This window comes from Caenorhabditis remanei, chromosome X (assembly GCF_010183535.1).
Source record: "Caenorhabditis remanei strain PX506 chromosome X, whole genome shotgun sequence".
In the NCBI taxonomy this organism is placed as follows: domain Eukaryota; kingdom Metazoa; phylum Nematoda; class Chromadorea; order Rhabditida; family Rhabditidae; genus Caenorhabditis; species Caenorhabditis remanei.
The window spans coordinates 17,111,295-17,130,045 of record NC_071333.1 but is presented as its reverse complement, the minus strand read 5'-3'; the positions used below and the strand labels follow the sequence as shown (position 1 = coordinate 17,130,045).

General features: G+C 38.5%; 5 protein-coding genes across 5 annotated transcripts; 3 read left to right on the top strand and 2 right to left on the bottom strand.

Annotated features, from left to right (window-relative positions):
• Window positions 1-122: 122 nt before the first annotated feature.
• GCK72_025469 (uncharacterized protein) lies at window positions 123-657 on the bottom strand (the record flags this gene model as incomplete). The annotated part of the gene is made up of 2 exons (XM_053736354.1): window positions 123-425; window positions 511-657. The coding sequence occupies 2 exons, from the start codon at window positions 655-657 to the stop codon at window positions 123-125; spliced, it is 450 nt and encodes a 149-aa protein (XP_053579920.1).
• Window positions 658-1,710: 1,053 nt separating this feature from the next.
• On the top strand, window positions 1,711-2,013 carry GCK72_025468 (uncharacterized protein; the record flags this gene model as incomplete). Its single annotated transcript, XM_053736353.1, has 1 exon — window positions 1,711-2,013. The coding sequence occupies one exon, from the start codon at window positions 1,711-1,713 to the stop codon at window positions 2,011-2,013; it is 303 nt and encodes a 100-aa protein (XP_053579919.1).
• Window positions 2,014-8,660: 6,647 nt separating this feature from the next.
• GCK72_025467 (uncharacterized protein) lies at window positions 8,661-12,885 on the top strand (the record flags this gene model as incomplete). Its single annotated transcript, XM_053736352.1, has 7 exons — window positions 8,661-9,600; window positions 9,979-10,271; window positions 10,373-11,237; window positions 11,317-11,492; window positions 11,926-12,503; window positions 12,555-12,764; window positions 12,813-12,885. 7 exons carry the CDS (start codon window positions 8,661-8,663, stop codon window positions 12,883-12,885), a joined length of 3,135 nt encoding a protein of 1,044 aa, XP_053579918.1.
• Window positions 12,886-14,762: 1,877 nt separating this feature from the next.
• GCK72_025466 (uncharacterized protein) lies at window positions 14,763-15,234 on the top strand (the record flags this gene model as incomplete). Its single annotated transcript, XM_003103597.2, has 3 exons — window positions 14,763-14,817; window positions 14,872-14,946; window positions 14,999-15,234. The coding sequence occupies 3 exons, from the start codon at window positions 14,763-14,765 to the stop codon at window positions 15,232-15,234; spliced, it is 366 nt and encodes a 121-aa protein (XP_003103645.2).
• Window positions 15,235-17,518: 2,284 nt separating this feature from the next.
• On the bottom strand, window positions 17,519-18,022 carry GCK72_025465 (uncharacterized protein; the record flags this gene model as incomplete). The annotated part of the gene is made up of 2 exons (XM_003103596.2): window positions 17,519-17,653; window positions 17,705-18,022. The coding sequence occupies 2 exons, from the start codon at window positions 18,020-18,022 to the stop codon at window positions 17,519-17,521; spliced, it is 453 nt and encodes a 150-aa protein (XP_003103644.2).
• Between the last annotated feature and the right edge of the window lie 729 nt (window positions 18,023-18,751).

The following is an 18,751-nucleotide window of genomic DNA, read 5'->3' as shown; positions in this document are numbered from 1 at the left end:
TGATTTAACATGTTATAACATGAAATATGCTGTGTTTGATCCGCACAAAAACGAGAAACCATGCATATGAAATGCGAAAAATGATTGAAAGTTTTTATTTTCCTCAAGCAAATTCAATTGCTTTACAAGTTATTGTAAAGAGTATTGCATCCGCTGACTTTGAATTCTTGAGTCTTGGCTGGAGTGGTAGCCAAACAGCATCTGAAGTTGTTTCCAGTCATACAGGATCCGTCATAGACAGCAGCACAGTTATGGACACAGAGGTTGTAGCAGGTCTGGTTGGTTTGAGTGGCGAAGCTGATCCATGGAGAACAGTTATCATAGGAAGCTCCTCCGTTGACAGATGCACAGTAGTTTTGACAGATTGCCAAAGTGACGGCTCCAATAGAAGAAACGAGACAGAGAGAAAAAAGGGCACGGAAGAACTGAAAAACACAATTAATTTGGAATCGGGATCAATTATGGGATAACTTACCATGATGATTTGACAGCTAAGTGCTGATGATTTACACCTCGTCCAGTAGCATATTTATGTGAACATCCTCTCAGCAGGAATCCTTCATTATTAATTTTTTTGTACCAGATCTTTCTCACAGTTTGAAGCGTATTCATTTCTCGAATAGTTTCATAATGTTGCGTAGGTTTGAGCTCGAACATCTGCGGGAGATGAACTGAAATCAAAATTTCACTACTGGGGTGCTCATTGATGTCAATTCATACTGTACCACGCATTTATTATATTCCGAATTTCGATCCAGATCTTTTTTGTTGAGAACTCTCTACATCCAGACACCCAAATTCAATTTCAGTTCATCTCCCGCATATGTTCGAGCTCAAACCTACGCAACATTTTGAAACTATTCAAGAAATGAATAGGCTTCAAACTGTGAGAAAGATCTGGTACAAACAAGTTAATAATGATGAACTCCTGCTGAGTGGATGTTCACATAAATATGCTACTGGACGAGGTGTAAGTCATCAGCACCTAGCTGTCAAATCATCATGGTAAGTTATCCCATCCCCAATTCCAGCTTTGCTAAAATTGATATTTTCAGTTCTTCCGTGCCCTTCTTTCTCTCTGTCTCGTTTCTTCAATCGGAGCCGTCACTTTGGCAATCTGTCAGAACTACTGTGCTTCTGTCAACGGAGGAGCTTCCTATGATAACTGTTCTCCATGGATCAGCTTCGCCACTCAAACCAACCAGACCTGCTACAACCTCTGTGTCCATAACTGTGCTGCTGTCTATGACGGATCCTGTATGACTGGAAACAACTTCAGATGCTGTTTGGCCACCACTCCAGCCAAGACTCAAGAATTCAAAGTCAGTGGATGCAACACTCTTTACAATAACTTGTAAAGACAATGATTCATTTTTGGGATAATAAATATTTTATTTATTTCTTCCATTTTATATGATTTTTTAATGTATTCTTCTTCTTTAAGAGGACTTACCACCGCATTATTCATGTTATCAACATCTAGTAACAAAATATTGAGAAATACCGTAATCCACGATCTGTATAATTTAAAATATCAAGGTTTCCATATACTTTGAAAAACCGATGACCAAAATCGTATAGTTCCCATTCTCCTCTGAGAAATGGTTCTTTGGCGGCTTTGTTGAAAAAAGGGATTCCCAGCGAGTTCCAAATAAAATGAGCCTCTGTTCAGAAGGAAACATCATTCGATACGTCTGATAATTCTCTGGAATGCGCTTCTTCCCTATAATTCTCTTGGCTCTCCTAGCCTTCGTCGTAGTCACTGATGGATTCAGATGTGGTCCAATGGGAAGATTTTGCGATGAAAAACCCTATCTTGAGTTTGCTGGTTCTGCTGGAGCAACCGTTGACAAAGAGGGCATGAAACGTGAGTTTGCTGGTACCCTGGGGCAAAAGTGCAAGGTCGACAACGATTGTATCTACTCGCATATGGAGACCATCGTTCCACGCTGCACCAACGGCATTTGTGACAATTACCATCCGGAACGTGGTGATGTTCATCACATTCCATAAGATCATATTCCATCCGTTAAATGAATCATTCAAAGCAAAGTCTTTTCCCGTATTTCAACAGAAAACAATATTAAAATACTATATCCAACTACCGTACTCCAGAAAAAACCTGATCGAAAAGATTATTGACATTGTGAATAGTTTTACCAGAATCTTTGCAATCTCATTAGTTCAACAGTCTAGAAGGTTTCCGGGAAAGTCATTACAGTTTCTCCCTCAGTTTTCAAATTTTGAGCGTATCTCATTATCTCAGAAACGTGTTCAAAAGGTTGATGTGACACAATCAGATGGACAAGCGAATTCATTCTCAGTTTTTGAGGATCTTTTCTGAACTGTGATTTGAAAAACCTGCCTGAACTACTGTGCCTCTGACAACAAAGGAGCTTCCTATGATAACTGTTCTCCATGGATTAGCTCAGTCACTCAAACCAATCTGATCTGCAACCTCTGTGTTCATGTCTATGATGAATTCTGTATGACTGAAAACAATTTCAGTTACTCCTTGCTTACTATTCCACCAAACCCCAAAAATTTGAGTATAGTTAACGCATTACGCTTTTTTATATGCTAGATGTACCCAATTCAAAAGTGTACCCCAGCAGCAAATTTCATCTTCCACAAAAAAGTATCAGTTGCTGCGGAAATCGTCGTGTCTTCTAATCTTTTTGCTCAGAAATTCAAAACTATCTCAGTGGGCGAATATAAGGTATTATTTGGTAAATATATATTGACACTAATTTGAGTTGAAGGATACCAGGGAACCCATCTGCAGGAACGTGATTCCCCATCTTCGCTTTCCAATCAAAATCATTCTTGCTTTGAATCACTAAAATTTAGAATGATCAAGGGCGCGAGAGGGACAGGGCGACTCAACAATATGCGTGTTGAACCCCCCCCCCCCCCCCCGGGTAGTAATTTTTGATTAGTGCAATCTGACTGACAACTTGTTGCGAACGAGACAAAGAAGTGTCCACGAAACCCTTCAAACTTTAATTCTACTCCTAGAAGTTCCTAGATCATGCCCACTTTTTCGAATATCTGATATCCAATGTACTCGTGAATACGGGTTCTAAGAGAGGTGAGTGATATTTCTCCAAAATCTAAAAGTTAAATGAAAGTTTGTTTTCGAACAAGTGGTATCATCAAAGCAGACTATGATAACTTCTTTTCCGCAAATACAGTTTCCTCCCTCAAGACTCTTAACTCATACCCGAAGCAACTGGCGGTTCCCAACAGTTGTCATTCTCTTCATTGGTATCGAAAAGAGAAATAGGTGCCAATCGGTCGCACCGAGGACCATGCGTGCCTTGGCCACACACGAAGGAAATGACCACACACGAAGGAAATGTAGTGAGCGCGACGGAAAGAGAGGCAGCAGAAAAGCGAAGCGGTATTAAAGGAGGACTGACGTAATTTTTTTTAAATTTCAGGTTATGATAATTCAAACAATTCGTAGAAACATTCAGCAATGGATTATATGCAAAAAAATCGCTCTAAATGCTACTAAACCCGTTAAAAAATATGAATACAGTCCTCCTTTAAGGCTGAAAAACCAAAAAAAGCTCTTATTCATAAATCACACGTTGTCCTCAGAATAATGTTGCAAAAATCGTCAAATTCTATTACACGCTGGCTTCTGTTTTTTAAAAACATTTTATCTACATACGTTACCTACGTGCATTATGGAAATTTCCTTGTTCTCATCTTCTAACTTTTGATATTATAAATACTCTCCTATCTGTTATCGGCTTCTACTTTTTTCTGTATTTTTGTGGAGGTTTAAGTATAATTTCTTTTAATCTCTTGTCTTTGTATGTATCTTGACATCATTGTGTAATACAATCCTCAACCCACCCTTACTGTCCCCACTGTCTGCTATCTCTTGGTGTATAGCACTATTTGTGTTGGTGTCCCGGTTAAGCAGGTCAAAAAGGTCTGGACTTTCTTTTCGAACACTTGTTGCGTAACACTAACACCCCCTTCCAATCTTTTCTTCTCACTTGCACTTTTTTACGGTTTCTTTCTATGTCTGAAGTTATCACTTCATTTCTTCTTTTATGTTACAAGGTAAAGTAGACAATTCATTCCTATATGCTACTGTGAGAATATCTGTGCTTGTGATATTATGTACATAGATACTGGTGTGCTTCCGGATCACCCAGTCCGTGTGAAAAATAATAGCAGGCCTGTGCAACATTTTGATATGTTATTACTCTTCACTTCTCAAGAATTGAAGCTACAGTACCGCTCGAAAGTATATTAAGTTTTGGTTTTTTAAGTTGAAAAGGCCCAAATTTGAGAGTGTGTCATGGTAATACTGGTTGTCCCACCAAGTGCATTTTTAATGGATCGTATAGATCAAAAATAGAGCTTCAGTTTTGTAGTTGACAACTTTTTGTACGTACACTGCCTAAAGTGTTATGGTCATTTTAAGACGACAGCTCAAAAATCGCACTATTTTACACTGAAAATGGTCGATTTGAGGGAGAAATTACTTTGACGATATGTAACTTGCTAGGGAGTGTCCGTACAAAAAAGTTGTCAACTACAAACATGGAGTTCTATTCTTGGTCAGTTCGATAGGTGCTAGGACCTTATCAGTTTGGATCACGTTGGAGCAAATATGACATTTTCATGGGTGCTAGTTGATCACATCCGGCGTCTCACCTCTTAATATTGGAACTTTTTTGCATTAGTCTTTTCTCTATCGAGTTGTGAAAACTCTAATTTTTTCTCAAATTCAACATAGAAAGGCATCATCAATCCCCCTCCATCTTCCTAATTTCTGTCACTGCTCTATCTTCGCCTCTTTCCTCTTTCCCCTCGTGTTTTAGGAAGAGTGCAAGACCATGGTAATTGAGAAAGAAGCGTTTGTTTTGATGCTTTCATTTGGTTTCTCGGTTAGCTTAAGGAATGCTCCAATCTTTTTCATGAACACGGCGTGACATGACCCTTTTCTGCATAGTGATTTAATTCTACACATGGGAATGATTCCTGCCACATCTCTCTTATAATTATCTTATTGCCATCTCCACTACGCCCAGCTCACTCTGAAGTCATTCCCACAAATTTTCAGATTTTTCTTACTAGAATGATCATAACTCTTTATAGTGTCCGTACAAAAAAGTTCTAAACTAAAAAAATGAAGTTAGGCTTTCGATTTCTATTTTCATTGAACATGTACTTGATGGAACAATCAGTATTACCATGACACACTTTCAAAGGTAAACAATTTCAACTGAAAATGGCCAAAGTTGACAACCTTTTGAGTGTTACAGTAGGAGGGGTTTTTAGTTTTTTCTTTACCTCGTTTTTTCTCCGTTTCCTTTCTTATCTTCCATTTTTGCTTGACAATATTCTAAAAAAAATTTTGCTTTGCTTGACAATATTCTAAAAAAATTTTCGAATGGGCTATTAGTTTGAAGATAAATCTGGATATTGCGAGTGTCCCACTTAATTATGTTTTTAACACGAGAGGACGATTCACTTTTTCCCACTCCGTTTTTTGCCTTATCTCCCCCCCCCCCCCCCCCATCACTTCTTATCCGTTTGATTGAAAGTACAATGTGTTGGTCTCCATCCGAATGAAAAGTTCTAGATTCCCTACAATAATTTCTTTTAGTTTTGACTAGATTGCAATTTTAGTGACAAAGATCAACCGTGGGAATTGGATAGGTGAATCTTGACTACTTGGCTTGTTTGGAAATCGAATTGAAAAGTATATCTCGACCGATGGAGCGAGCAAAAACGAGTTTTCTCAAAAATGTCCTCATTTTCGGGAGACGTTGGACCCACCACCATAATTTATGATTTTGATGCGTGTTAGATTACGCGCTGGACCGTAATAGGGTCATTTTTTTGTTTAGTAGCAAATTGATTAATGAAATAAGTTCTTGTTCTACATGAAAGGACGCATTACGTACTCATCTTTTCTATTGCTGCCAGCGCCCTATCTCTTTCCTTTTTCCGCCTCCCATATTTTTTGAATAGAAGTGCAAGGCGGTGGTGAAAGAGGAGGGAAATTTTGAACTCTGTTCAATTTGTATCCTTATTTTAGATAGATGACAGTTCTCTGGTATTTCATTTTGTTGGATAGACGAGCAAATGCAAATTAGGTAGCCAGTCGCTTAATACAAACATTCTATCTATTAGGTTGGCAAGAAAGTTTTTGACCATGATTTGTTTTGAATGCTGTCAGACAAAAGACGAGAATCAAAACCAACTATGCATGGCCTATGTTAGATAAACTCTCTGGAATTCTGATAGTATACAGCATTTCCCTCCGACGCTTCCCTTCTATGGAGAGCCCTGCCTATTTTCATTCTTGACCAAAAATTCTTACAGCAATATTTTCTATTTCGCTTTACATGTTATACTAAAATTACTATAATTGCTCAACCGATAGGAGAACTTAGCAAGGGGTGAAATTTTCTATTGACACACTAAAAGTAATTTAGTTCACAACGTTGAGAAATGTCATTTTTTAATGATCAAAGTATCACGTACTAAAAGACTATATGAACAGGATTTGTACATGCTGTGAGTTATAGAGGAAGAGTATCCATCCAAGTATTTTTGTGAATTATCAATGACAGTCCACACGATTTACTACCACAGTTAAAAACTTCTTGAAACGTGTTGGCAAGAATAAAAATTGAGACATGTGTTCGACATATTTTAGTCGATTTTAACTTTTAGCGAAGGGTAGTCCTACGACTTCAATTCCTCTCTTCTCCTCCTAATTTTAGTTGATTGAACCGTTTCTTAGTTTTAACAGGGCGATGGTCTTGTACAGTAATTATCACAGAAAAGTCAAGTGACTCGGCGTTGATTGAACGCCAGCAGACATCGTCAAACGAGAACGATTCCAAATGAAAGTCATGCCCTCCCTACACAACGTATATAACTGGAATCTTCTAGACAAGTGCAAAACCATAATCTTACACTACTGCTCTTTTACTGTGCAAAAAATTAAAGTTCTACGCAAGTCCTCAGTTTCACGCGGTCAAAAAATCCACCGCCTCCATGATGTTGCGCATCCGCATGTTACAAAATCGACGACGTACATTTTCACCTACTTTTGCAAAATACTTCTTGCTTACACAAATTACAGCTGTAACCTTCCTCTAACAAAATATCATATATTCGGGGTAATACAGCGTGCTACAGCTGGACAGGAATTCGAAACTTGAAGTCAAGTCGAGAAATGGGTCCAAGTTTATTTTAGCTTGAAACAATCGGAGTTTTGGCAGGAGGATATCTGGAACGAACCCAAAAAAACAGCAGACTGTTGTGTACTAATTTAGTCACTACGTATGCTATCGGGCATGTTTTCTGTCTGAGTAGGTATGACTTGAGTTATGGTCAAAAACTTTCTTGCCAACCTAATATATGAAATAGTTGTATCTAGAAAGTTTTACTCTCCCTACAATATTTTACCTCTTTTCTCAACTTTTAGTCTTTGATACATCATTCATCTAATAAAACCAAGTTTGGTTACCAGTACTTACCCAACCGGTTGTTAGCATGTTGGAATTCTCTCCCCGTGCATAATTTCTTAAATCTTCCTCCTGTTATCCTAAAAATGATGTCGAAGGGTTAAACCTCTCTGAGTATCTCCTCATCAACATTTCTACTTACTAGCCTTCCCTTTTCTCCCTTAAATACTTATCCTTTTATCTAATTCCCTTTGGTTGTATCAGGTGTTATCTGCCTTTTATCTTGAGTCAAAATAAAAAAGAAGTTTCAGCTAGAAGTTTATTCTTCGAAATCTCAGATTTTTAAGTTACTGTGTTTTTAGCCCAGAATGAAATCTAATTTGATAACTCCTATTTCTCATCTCTTGAAACATGAAATAAAAATAATTTCGGTTTGAAACACAATCCACGGTGCCCAATGGCACCCATAAGTTGATTGAAATTATTCGGAAAACAAACAAACATTGAAAAATCAGTGCCTACTAAACCTCCCTCTCGTCATTTACATTTTTCTTGCCTTCTACACTTTTCCTCAACTTTTGCACTTTCTTTTATTTTTTGCACTTACCCTCGTCCACCTTTTGGTCAAGTGGGAAAAAGTGAAATTTTTGGAGCACATTTCAATTTAAATGTACATGATGGTACGTGATAGTTGGGAAGTCCATTGTGAGACTATTTTGACAAGGAATGATCAAAGTTTGTTCGTTTCAAACTGATAAGTTCTGAACTGATAGCCGATTCTGTTCAACTTCCGTCCAGGGAAATTTGTGAACCCACGTTTTACTTCTCCATCCCTTATCGCAAGAGGTTGCTTAGCAGCGTCCAGAATGAGAGAAACATATTATAAAACTGATTAACATTGAAAAAGATTTGAGAGCTCACAACTCCGAGAGGTGAAAACGCCCAAGCGGATTATTTCTAAGGAAATTAGCTTTCTCCATTCTAGAAACTGGCAAGAAGTGATTGTGTTGTGTTCAACCAGCTAAAATTTTTCCTATTGTACATCCTATCTTAACTTTGAAATACTGGCAAATATGTTTTCAGCGTTTGAATCATAACTTATTGTATTGATACCTATTTTTTTCTTCTCAATTGTTTTCGACACCCTCAAATCCTCGAAACAGTAATTTTTTTTTTCAGATCATTTCAACGACCACTACAACAAAAATAATGAGTTCTTCGAATGTCATCCCAAGCCATCAGATCAGTTCGACTGGTGGTTCAGAGTCCATGTTCGAATTTCTTCAAACGCTTGCGAATCGTGGCCAGGAGCCTCCAGTTCTGAGAGATGAGTGGAAACTGAATCCTGACCAGCAAGAATATCAAATCGAAGGAAACGATGGAGAGTTGGATGACGTCCCAGCTGGAAAAGTCGCCTTGCGTAATGCCCAACAAGAGGACCCAATCGAAGCAATGGAATTCAATCAAGACGCACTGGACATTCCATTGGATGAGCCTATTTCTCAAAAGGCGGAAGTTTCAGCTCAACAAAGCGGCTCGGAAGGAAATATTAACCAAGCGGACGTTCCACTTCAATCGAGAAGAAGAACAAATAGTTATCCCGAAGATACCATGTCCGAATTTCTTCAAAACCTTGCGAATCGTGGCCAGGAGCCTCCAGTTCTGCCTGATGAGTGGAAACTGAATCCTGACCAGCAAGAATATCAAATCGAAGGAAACGATGGAGAGTTGGATGACGTCCCAGCTGGAGAAGTCGCCTTGCGTAATGCCCAACAAGAGGGCCCAATCGAAGCAATGGAATTCAATCAGGAGGCACTGGACGTTCCATTGGATGAGCCCATTTCTCAAGAGGTGGACGTCCCAGCCCAAGAAGCCAGTTCGCAAGTCAAGAATAGCCAGCGGAAAATTTCACGTCAGATAAGAAAAGAAAGAAACAATGATCCCTCCGAAATTGCTGCCTTCGAACTTAATAGAGAGTTGAATTGCTTACGACCTCTTAAAGTGAAAAAAGTCCCGGGACAGCAACAAAATGACCTTGCCCAAGTTTCATCCCCGCAGGCTCAGGATCCAATAGTGGGATCGCTAGATCCAGTTCCATCGGTGGAGGAAGAAGAGGTGCAAGAGCAAGATCCACTCCCGGCTGCCGAAGGTAAGCTTTTTTGAAACACCAGACATGCAACGGGCCGGGTCAAATTTTCTCCGGCCCGCATTTCACAATTTGAATTAAACGCGCATTCCAAAAGTGGCGAACTGGTCTCGAAGCGAACTGATAAATTTTGATTAGTTTTAGTTATCAACAGCCGAAATTATCTTTTCTGAAGAAAAGGAATACCTGAAGGTCTAAAAAGGTTGATGGATTCCTTTCAGCTAACCATTCGACTAACAAAGTTTTGCACAATGACGTTATATAATCTAGATGTGTGTCAAATTAAAAACATACTAATTTTAAAAAAAACTATTTGTTTCCAGGAAGACTCAAAAAATCTTAAACGTGATTGACTTCCATAATTGATAGTTTTGCTTTCAGTGAGAGATCAAAACCCACAGAATGACACCTATTTAACTGGTTCTGGCCCGTTGGGCTACATCAGTGTTGCTCCGACAGCAAGATTGGATCCCCGAGGACATACGAAAAAGCGTTCACAAAGAAGCAGCAGTGGGAGAATGGGGCAGCCGGACGCGAAGAGAGGAAAAGTGTTGGAAACTCGACACGCCTTACTTTGGTATCACGCCAAATGCCTTAAGGACGCGGTCGAGAGGAAAGAACGTGTCACAGTAAAACAGAAAAATATCATTTCTGCTTTGTACGAAGAATATGAGGTAAAAATTTATTTTTTTTTTAATTTGAAATATTGGTTGAAACATCCTACTTATGTCAGATGTAGTGTCTTTCATTGTTGTTTTATCTCAAACTTTTTCAGGAGTCTGGCTGCTCTAACTTGATCGGCAAAGCTGACCAAGATTACCAGGAGATGAAAAAGATTTTGATGCGTTTAACTCAAGCACGTACAAAGCGGCGCCAGGAAGATGTGGAGGTGCCAAACGTGGAAGAAGAGGGACGCGAAAAGCAACCGAACGACGGCGAGCAGCCAGGAGAGGAATCGTTCCGCGAGTTGGAAGAAGAGGAGGATAAGGAGGAATCGGGAGAGAAAGAAGACACCGAAGAATTGCCATCAAGAAAACCCAGTCAAAAACGGAGAAACAAGAAAAGAAACAACTATTATGCCAGATTCCCTCCAATAACGCTTTTCACGACGCCTCTCATTGACCAAGATCTCGTGAATGCCTCTGGAGAACAAGTAGTGGAACTCGCTTCTGAGTGGAAGAAAACCCGCAAGAACAAAGTCTACGAAAGTGATGTCAAAGTTGTGCAGGACATCTACAATGAATTCAACACACAGTTCGCCGAGAGCAAGGGATTCGACGTGAAATATGGAGAGGAAGAAGGATATGCAGCAGACATGACGTTTTTCGAAATTAAATCGGAACAAGAACTGATGGCACTCAAAAATGAAATCCTTGAGTCATCAACATGTTTGATTCGCGGAATTCCTGAGGCACTGAAAATGGATCTCGACAAATTCTCATGTGAGGCTCTGGAAAAGATTGCTGGAGATCAAAAAGTGGAAGTTCTCCTCCAAACTCCACAATCATCCAAGGAGAATGTTGAGATGAAATATGGAAAGAGTCTTGGATGGAAGACGTCGTCATCGCAAATTATTCCAAAAATTACGTACTCCGAATTTTTGGAATCATACAAAGAGCAAAAGAAAATTGATGACAAGGGTAAGAAAGTTTCACATTTTCCATCTTCTTTATCTAAAACAATTATCAAATAATTAGTTGACACTTTTATATTTTTCAGCTGTTGATGCAATTATCAATAATCCGGACAACAAAGACCAATTGATCCACAATTACATTGCCGAGAAACTCGAATCCCAGTACAAGTATGATGGCAAAAAAGTGACCTTCCCAGTTGCACCCTTTGCCACAAACATCGACTTGAATAATGCCGACAAGTGTGCGGAGCAAATCGCGGTTAGTCATTTTCAACTTTCAAATTATATTCAGACACAAAACAAATGAAGGACTTTATTGGTCGAGGTTAGCATTTATGTACTTAATAACTATTCTGTGATATTGATGATGCAAAACAAACATCAATCAATTTTAGTTTCATTCCCTAGGTATCGTAACACCTGAAATGGGGGCGCACCTAGCTGGGCCTGCTTGCAGCGGTATATCTCGGTTCCCAGAAAAATTACCGAAAAGCTGAGATAGTATGCTCCAAACTCTTGTTAGCGGGTGCGCCGCTAATATATAATAGGTTGTACGGTAGATAAAAACGTTACTTCTTTCGAAATTTGTCTATATGGAAAAAACTAGACTAACATATGTCAAAAACTTAAAACTCTCTATCATTTTTACACCATTTTTTTAAATTTGCCATTTTCAACTAAAACATTTTCAGGAGATCAACAAGCTTGTCGAGTTCTTGCGGCCAAAAGAGGGAATGATGAAACTTGTGAAGGATAAGATTTTGGGAGTCAACGAAGTGCAATGCTACGTCAAATCGCCTGGATCGCGAACTCCAGCCCATCAAGAGAATCAATTGGTCGCATCGGTGAACCTGAACATGGGACCAGGTGAATGCGTCTGGATATGCGTGTCGATGGCTTACGCTGCCAAACTGGAAAAACTGATGAATAAAAAAAGGATCAGCCCCTACCACACAAAGTATTGGCCGACGGAACAAGATCTAGTCGACGCAGGGATCCCATACCAGAAGCTGGTTCAGAAAGCCGGTGATCTCATCTATGTGGGTGTAGGCACATACCATTGGGTGCAAGCCAATGGATATTGCGTCAATGCCGCATGGAACGTGGCGGAGATGTCACCGGTTCAACTCGCCGCGGTGGCATATTCCCACGATAACAATGTGGAGCTCCAGTATGGCACATTGCTCCCGATATACGAAGTGTTGTTGGAAATCGTCCAGCAGGAAAAACACCCGGAGCTTAAAAGTCTTGCAAAGCGACTGCTAATCAGGTAAATTTGTTTTTCGTTTATATTTCTATAGTGCGAACTGAGTTTTTTCAGGCCATTGGCACGAGCAGTCTTTGAATGGGAGTATTGCGAAGACGTTCTGAAAAAATCTCCCTCACCAATTTCCGAAAGCGAATTTACGGTTAAAGAAGTCTATCGCTGCTGGGGAAAGAAATGTAGACGCTACCAGCTGCAGAACATCTTCTGCGTTCAAACGGAGGAAAAAGTCGGATTAGTAGAGAAATGTCTCGAATGTGTGTATCGGTGAGTTTAACCCGTTTCTCATTATCATGACACATTGTAATTTTTCAGAAAGAATCCCTTTGACGTTTACTACAGAAAAACGATAAAAGAGCTTGAGGAGATTGTGGACAACTGCCAATAGACTTCTGGTTCCGATCTGCTATGCAACTTTCGTCCTCATTCCTCTCTCAACCTTCCATTTTCCAGTCAAATCTCCCATTGCTATCCAGGCAATGCTTTCCATCCAATTCAAATGTTCCTTCTCAAAATGTCTTCCAAATTTTTCATTCCCAACGCATTCTTCCCAAGTCTAGTGTGTCTGTAAATCTTCCCGTTCCTCTCACTTGCTCTCCCACAAGATCGTACAATAGATTCAAATATTTTTCGGTGAAAACAAAAGTCAGTATGATTATCGTCTTTATTTCATCCTCCACCTTCTTTTTCCCCACTTAAAACTCCCATTCCTATTCATGCATTGTTTTCAATCCAATTGTATCTTCCAAGTTTGTTAATTTTCCGAGCTTCTGTTAATTAAAATGTTTCCCATCAAAATTTCTTTCAAATTCTTTACTTCCAATCCAACCATGTCCTGTACAACAACAATTCTCCTCATTGCCTTCACTTTCTCTCTCACATTATCCTCCAATTGATTCAATTGTTTTTTTTTGTGAATACGAACGCCAGCATGACATTTCAAATATTCCCCTTCATAATTAACTCCAACTTCTACCTTTCCAATAATCCCAACGAGATCTTTTATCTGATTCAGTTCTTCAATGCAATTTTTGCGTTCATTTCTCACTCCACCTTCCATTTTATTTCCCCAAATATCCCATTAATACAGTGCTATTCATGTAGTCCTATTTGCAATTGTTTCAATTTCCAAACCTAACCGATAATTAACATTTTACCTCTCAAAATTTCTTCCGAATTCTTCATTCCCAACTCTCTTTCAAAAATCTTTCCAATTTCTGCCTTTCCAAAAATTTCAACGTGTTTCCTTACGGTTTTATTTTCTTCAAATTTCCTTCAAATTGTTCTCAAACTTCCTCAAGATGCTCAGTTCTCAATGACTCCCCAAAATGTTCTCTTCCCAATGATATTAGCCATTTCATCTTACCCAAAATTCTTGTTATCCAATCCCCCAATTTTACTAAGTTTTGATTTTTTTTCGCAAACCATCATATCGTTGTATTATTTAATTTTCCTATTCTCAATAAACCGTTTTTTAAAAAGTTATTGTGTTCCTGAAGTTCATTAAAGAACGACAAAAAATTAAAACTCCAAGGAAAAGTGCAACTACTGAAAGCGATGGACTGGAAATTTTTTTTGTTTTCTTGAACAACAAAAAAATAATGAATGTATGTCCGTGTGAGCTAATCAAAGATTTAGTTTATATTCAGACTGGGCTTAAAACATCAGGAGCAAGAAAATATAACTTTCTTGGGTTACGGTACGTTTTTCTTATATTCCAGTCTTTCAATCTCCTCTCTAGTCCCTCTTCATAGCTTGTGTCAATTTTCCCACAGTATGAATTTTCGAAAGATGAATAAAAGCACCGTTCCCCCTGTTTTATGGCGGTTCTCATCACCTCCCATTTTCATCGTCTCCCTCTTTTCTATAATATCTCATTTCGGTAGATGAAATGGAGGGAAGAAACAAAAATGTGCCGAGAGGTGACGTGACGGTTCCCGCCGCTCTGTTTACTCAACCGTACCTCCTAGTCAGTCGACTCTTTTTTTCTTTCTCAGTTTTTTGTCATCACAAGATCATTCAAATTTTATTTCAAAACTATTGATCGTCTTCTTGCTTCTTTTTTGTTTTTCTTGGGAATGGGGTGAATTTTGGAGGGAGTTTTTGTGACGGTATTTTCTTAGAGCATAGCTTCAATAGAAAACGTCAAAACTATTCAGTTTTATAATTAATAAAGAAGCGATTAGGTTGAAAGGATACAATTAATACTCAATAAATGCCTTGAATTTTGTTTCGTTTTTTCTCTCATATTTCGTTTTTTCAGTGATGGCAACCAACCGTGAGCTTCCAAATTTTCACCATCTCACCGTATCTGAACGTGGTTAGTTTTCTGATCCAAATCCTTTGATTCTAGTCTTTAACTTCTGTTCTTCAGTGATCTGGAAAAACTACCAAAAAGACTATCTCCTCTACTTCGATCACTACAGCTGCGAAACTGCTAACTATGGAGGTAATAACTCATGCTCAGGATTCACAAAAATTTCCTTATTGCAAAATTACAGCAATGAAGACGGCCGTCAAGAACTACATCACCGACAAACTGGAGGCATTGACGTATGACAGTTCTGCAGGAGCCGCCGAACTTCAAAGATTCTACCTCTATGCTAATCGCCGCTTCGAGGAGGATTTGAATCTTCTCATGGACATATATCTTCTCGACACAATGTGGGACTGGGGAAACCATATCGAGGCGAATCGTGTCGAGGTGTACATCATGTATAAGTACGGACCATACTAATCGACTTGGGTGCAATTTAATTGATTTTATATTCCGGTTCTGTTATCTTCTCGTGAATTTGTTATAGTATTGTATCTCAGTTTCTTATATGAACCTCGAACCGTTGAATCTTTTTTTATATATTGAAACGCAAATGAACTCTTTTCCGAGATGAGTGTAGTGGAAAGAAAAATAGGGGTGAGTATAAAAACGAGACCCGTGAAAAGTAACATAAAATTTTAATGGGAAAAAAACACATTACTTTTCACCAATTTAGATTTTTATGGGGCTACTAATGAGTATCACAAAAGAGTGAACAATCCCTGCACCGAGTTTGGAAGAAAGGTTGCGGTTGTTGAAAGAGTGGAAAAAACACATACACTTAAATTGTAGAAATAAAATTAGTCACACAATTTTAACACTAAAAAGCAGATGAGCATTCTAAAAACTGTTAACAGACTAGTGAGCCCATAACAAAACATTATATATTCAGAAAATTGGTCATGTTAACCTCAACATTTCCAATTTTGATTCTTGAGTCTATAAGGTATCAGCTTTAAATCAAAAGTGAGTTAAATAAAATTTATTGACTAGAAAAATAATCAATACTTCACACTGGAGACCTGATCAAGCCTCTCACGAGGCGACAGACCAGGTAGGGGTGGGGGGAACAAATAAAAAAAATTAAGAATCATAATGGCAAGATATGATTGAGGGAAAGATTATAAAACCGAACTGTGAAAGTGGTGGTGGAAAGAATTTCGAGAAGAATAAAAGAGTTGAAGCGTTGCGCATCATAAAGTATTCTAAAAAATTATGGTACCGATAAAAAGGTTCACTATCAGAGCTGTGCGGAAGTAAAATTTTCAAAAAAGGAAGAAGGAAGAAGGAAGAAGGAATAACATTTTTAAAAAGGAAGAAGGAAAAAGGAAGAAGGAACGAAAATTTTCAAAAAGGAAGAAGGAAGAAGGAAGAAGGAAGTGAAAAAAGCCCGGAAGAAGGAAGTTGGGTCCGAACCCCGAAGTCGGAAGTTAATTTTGAAAATGACAAATTTGAGGAAAAAATTTTCTAGCCATCCGTGAAAACCAATTTTGGCGTTGTTTTGCATACAAAATTCTATTAAAAATCACCAAAACTCCGCTGAAATTCCGTCAAAAATTACAAAATTTTTGTGAACTTTTAACACGGAAGTCGGAAGTGGCGAACAATTTCAACGGAAGAAGGAAGAAGGAAGAAGGAAGAAGGAATTCCGCACAGCTCTGTTCACTATGATTGTCAGGCTCATATGCCTTACTCATGGGCTATATCAGGATTTCTGTTTACTGTTTACAGTAAACCTCTAACGGGAGGATGCTCACAAAGAAGAGTTTGGGGCATCACATCTCGCTTTTAAAGTAACAAAGTGTTTTGATTTTTTTTTAAATCAATAAATATAAGTAGATAGTTCGCGATTTTCTGATACTTCTTTTTTGTGCTAAATGGCATTTACTGACAAATCTAGGTCTCTCTATTACAGGTTGTACGGGGATAACTCTAGAAATTTGCTCACGTGAGCGATATTCACTTTTCCATATATTTTATTTCCAAAAATTCTTGTTTCCAGTCAGATTCATAGTGACATTGGTGGGGTCATTACGAAATTTTCATACTTATTGCTTTTAAAATCCACTTTGTCTGAATCAGTAATTATTAATTGCGCACATCGCTTTTATAAACAACCAATTTTCTATACTTCCAAACATTGCGTGGACTACTTCATTATATCATGAATTGGAATCTCACATCTTCGAATTAATTTCGGAGTTGGTCATCTAACAGAAAATTGGATAAGGGATAGAGCGAGAATAATTGCGCAGAGCTGGTCAAAGTTATTTATTGCTTTCTGTCATGAGCATGTTTCGTGTTCCGGTTTCCCAAAAAAGATTGTTGCAGAAAATGTGACCAACTGGGTGAGTTCAATTATGAAAACAGAGCTATTATTAGTTTTTAAAGAGAGAGAGAGAGAGTCTCTCTATTCGCTGTTATAATCAAATATATCCTAATCGCCTTTCCGGGTGAAATTAGTTATACGCAGAACATGATAAAAAGTTCTGAAGATTACTGTATACGAGTCTAATGTGGTCAAGTCGTGCAATTACACTTTAAAAAACATCTGGATGAGACTTTTCTTTTCTGAAAAAAAACAACAGCAAAACACAATGTTTTTTATTATTAACAGGTTTATTATCAATTCATATAAGCAAGTAAAGCGAGCAAAACATTATTTCTGAATAAAAATGAAATTATTCCAGTTTCGTCGAACCGATCAGATTTTTGGAAGGGCGACCTCATTGTAAGCCAAGAAGGCGTTGAAGGCTTTAGGTACGTTGCAACCGTCTCTTTTGCAAGCGCATCTCATGCCGACATGTGATGGACTGGGTGCAGGATGCACTTGGATGACCTGTAATTATAATTTATTTTTATTAAATTCATTATTTGATAAAAATCTCACCTCTTGGAAGCAAATCGCGGTCAGACCATATAGGTCACCGGCCATACCAAAAGCGCGGAGAAGCTCGCGACGCTCGCCTTCATCAACCTCTTCTCCTGCTCCGGAAATCGTGAAAGATATTAAATCAGCCGTTGGAATGTAGGAGCAGAATGGGAACTTCTCTGTGCTGATCGAATATCCAGCCGACAGATTTTTGGCATCTTTCGGCTGCCAGCAACGAACCGAGTTTTTTGACTGCTCAAGAACATCCTCATAAGTGGTGATAGAGTAAGCAGTCGCAGCAAAAACACACAGGACGATGATCGGTTTGGAAAGCATATCGACCTGAATAATGATATTGTGTGTTTTTCTAAAAAAAAATTGTTTAATTAGGAAAAAAAGAAAAAGGAAATAAAATGCATTGCAGATGCTGGCGTTAAAGGATGACCATCTGATCATATGAATATCTGAGAGGCGGAGCTTGCTTCTACCAGTTTCCAAGAGCAGAGTTGGTGAGACAGGAAGCATGCTCGTGTCATCAAGTAATTGGTGAAACTTTGACCAAAAACTGAGAGAAAAATAATTTGTTTACAGCTCTGACTCCAATAATTACCCTTGCGTGATGGGTCCAAAAACCATTGCTAAAGCTTGTTTGGAAAGACAACAATTATCACATCAGAAATCGTTGTCTGTTAACTGATAAAGTGTTATACTGTTTAATATCAGAACAAAAAAAACAGGTGCAAAGAATGAAGGACAAGGCAAAGATGTTGTTTTGGGAGATGCTCTTCCAAGGGAAGTCTTTGGAACCGCGGCTTTCTTTCTAGTCGCGGATTTCCAATTACACAGGCAAACCGCTCAGGATGAAATTTGGTCCAAACGCGGATGAACACTCGGTGTAAAAACGATACCAAAAAAGACATCAAATTTGGTCCTAATTTGGACCAATTTTCATCCTCGGCGGTCGGCAGCGGAAAATTTGGGCAGGGATTCCCCGGATCAGAATTTTCTGGTTCTTTCTAATTGTGAATAGTTATCAAGCAACAAACAATTGTATAAAAGTACATC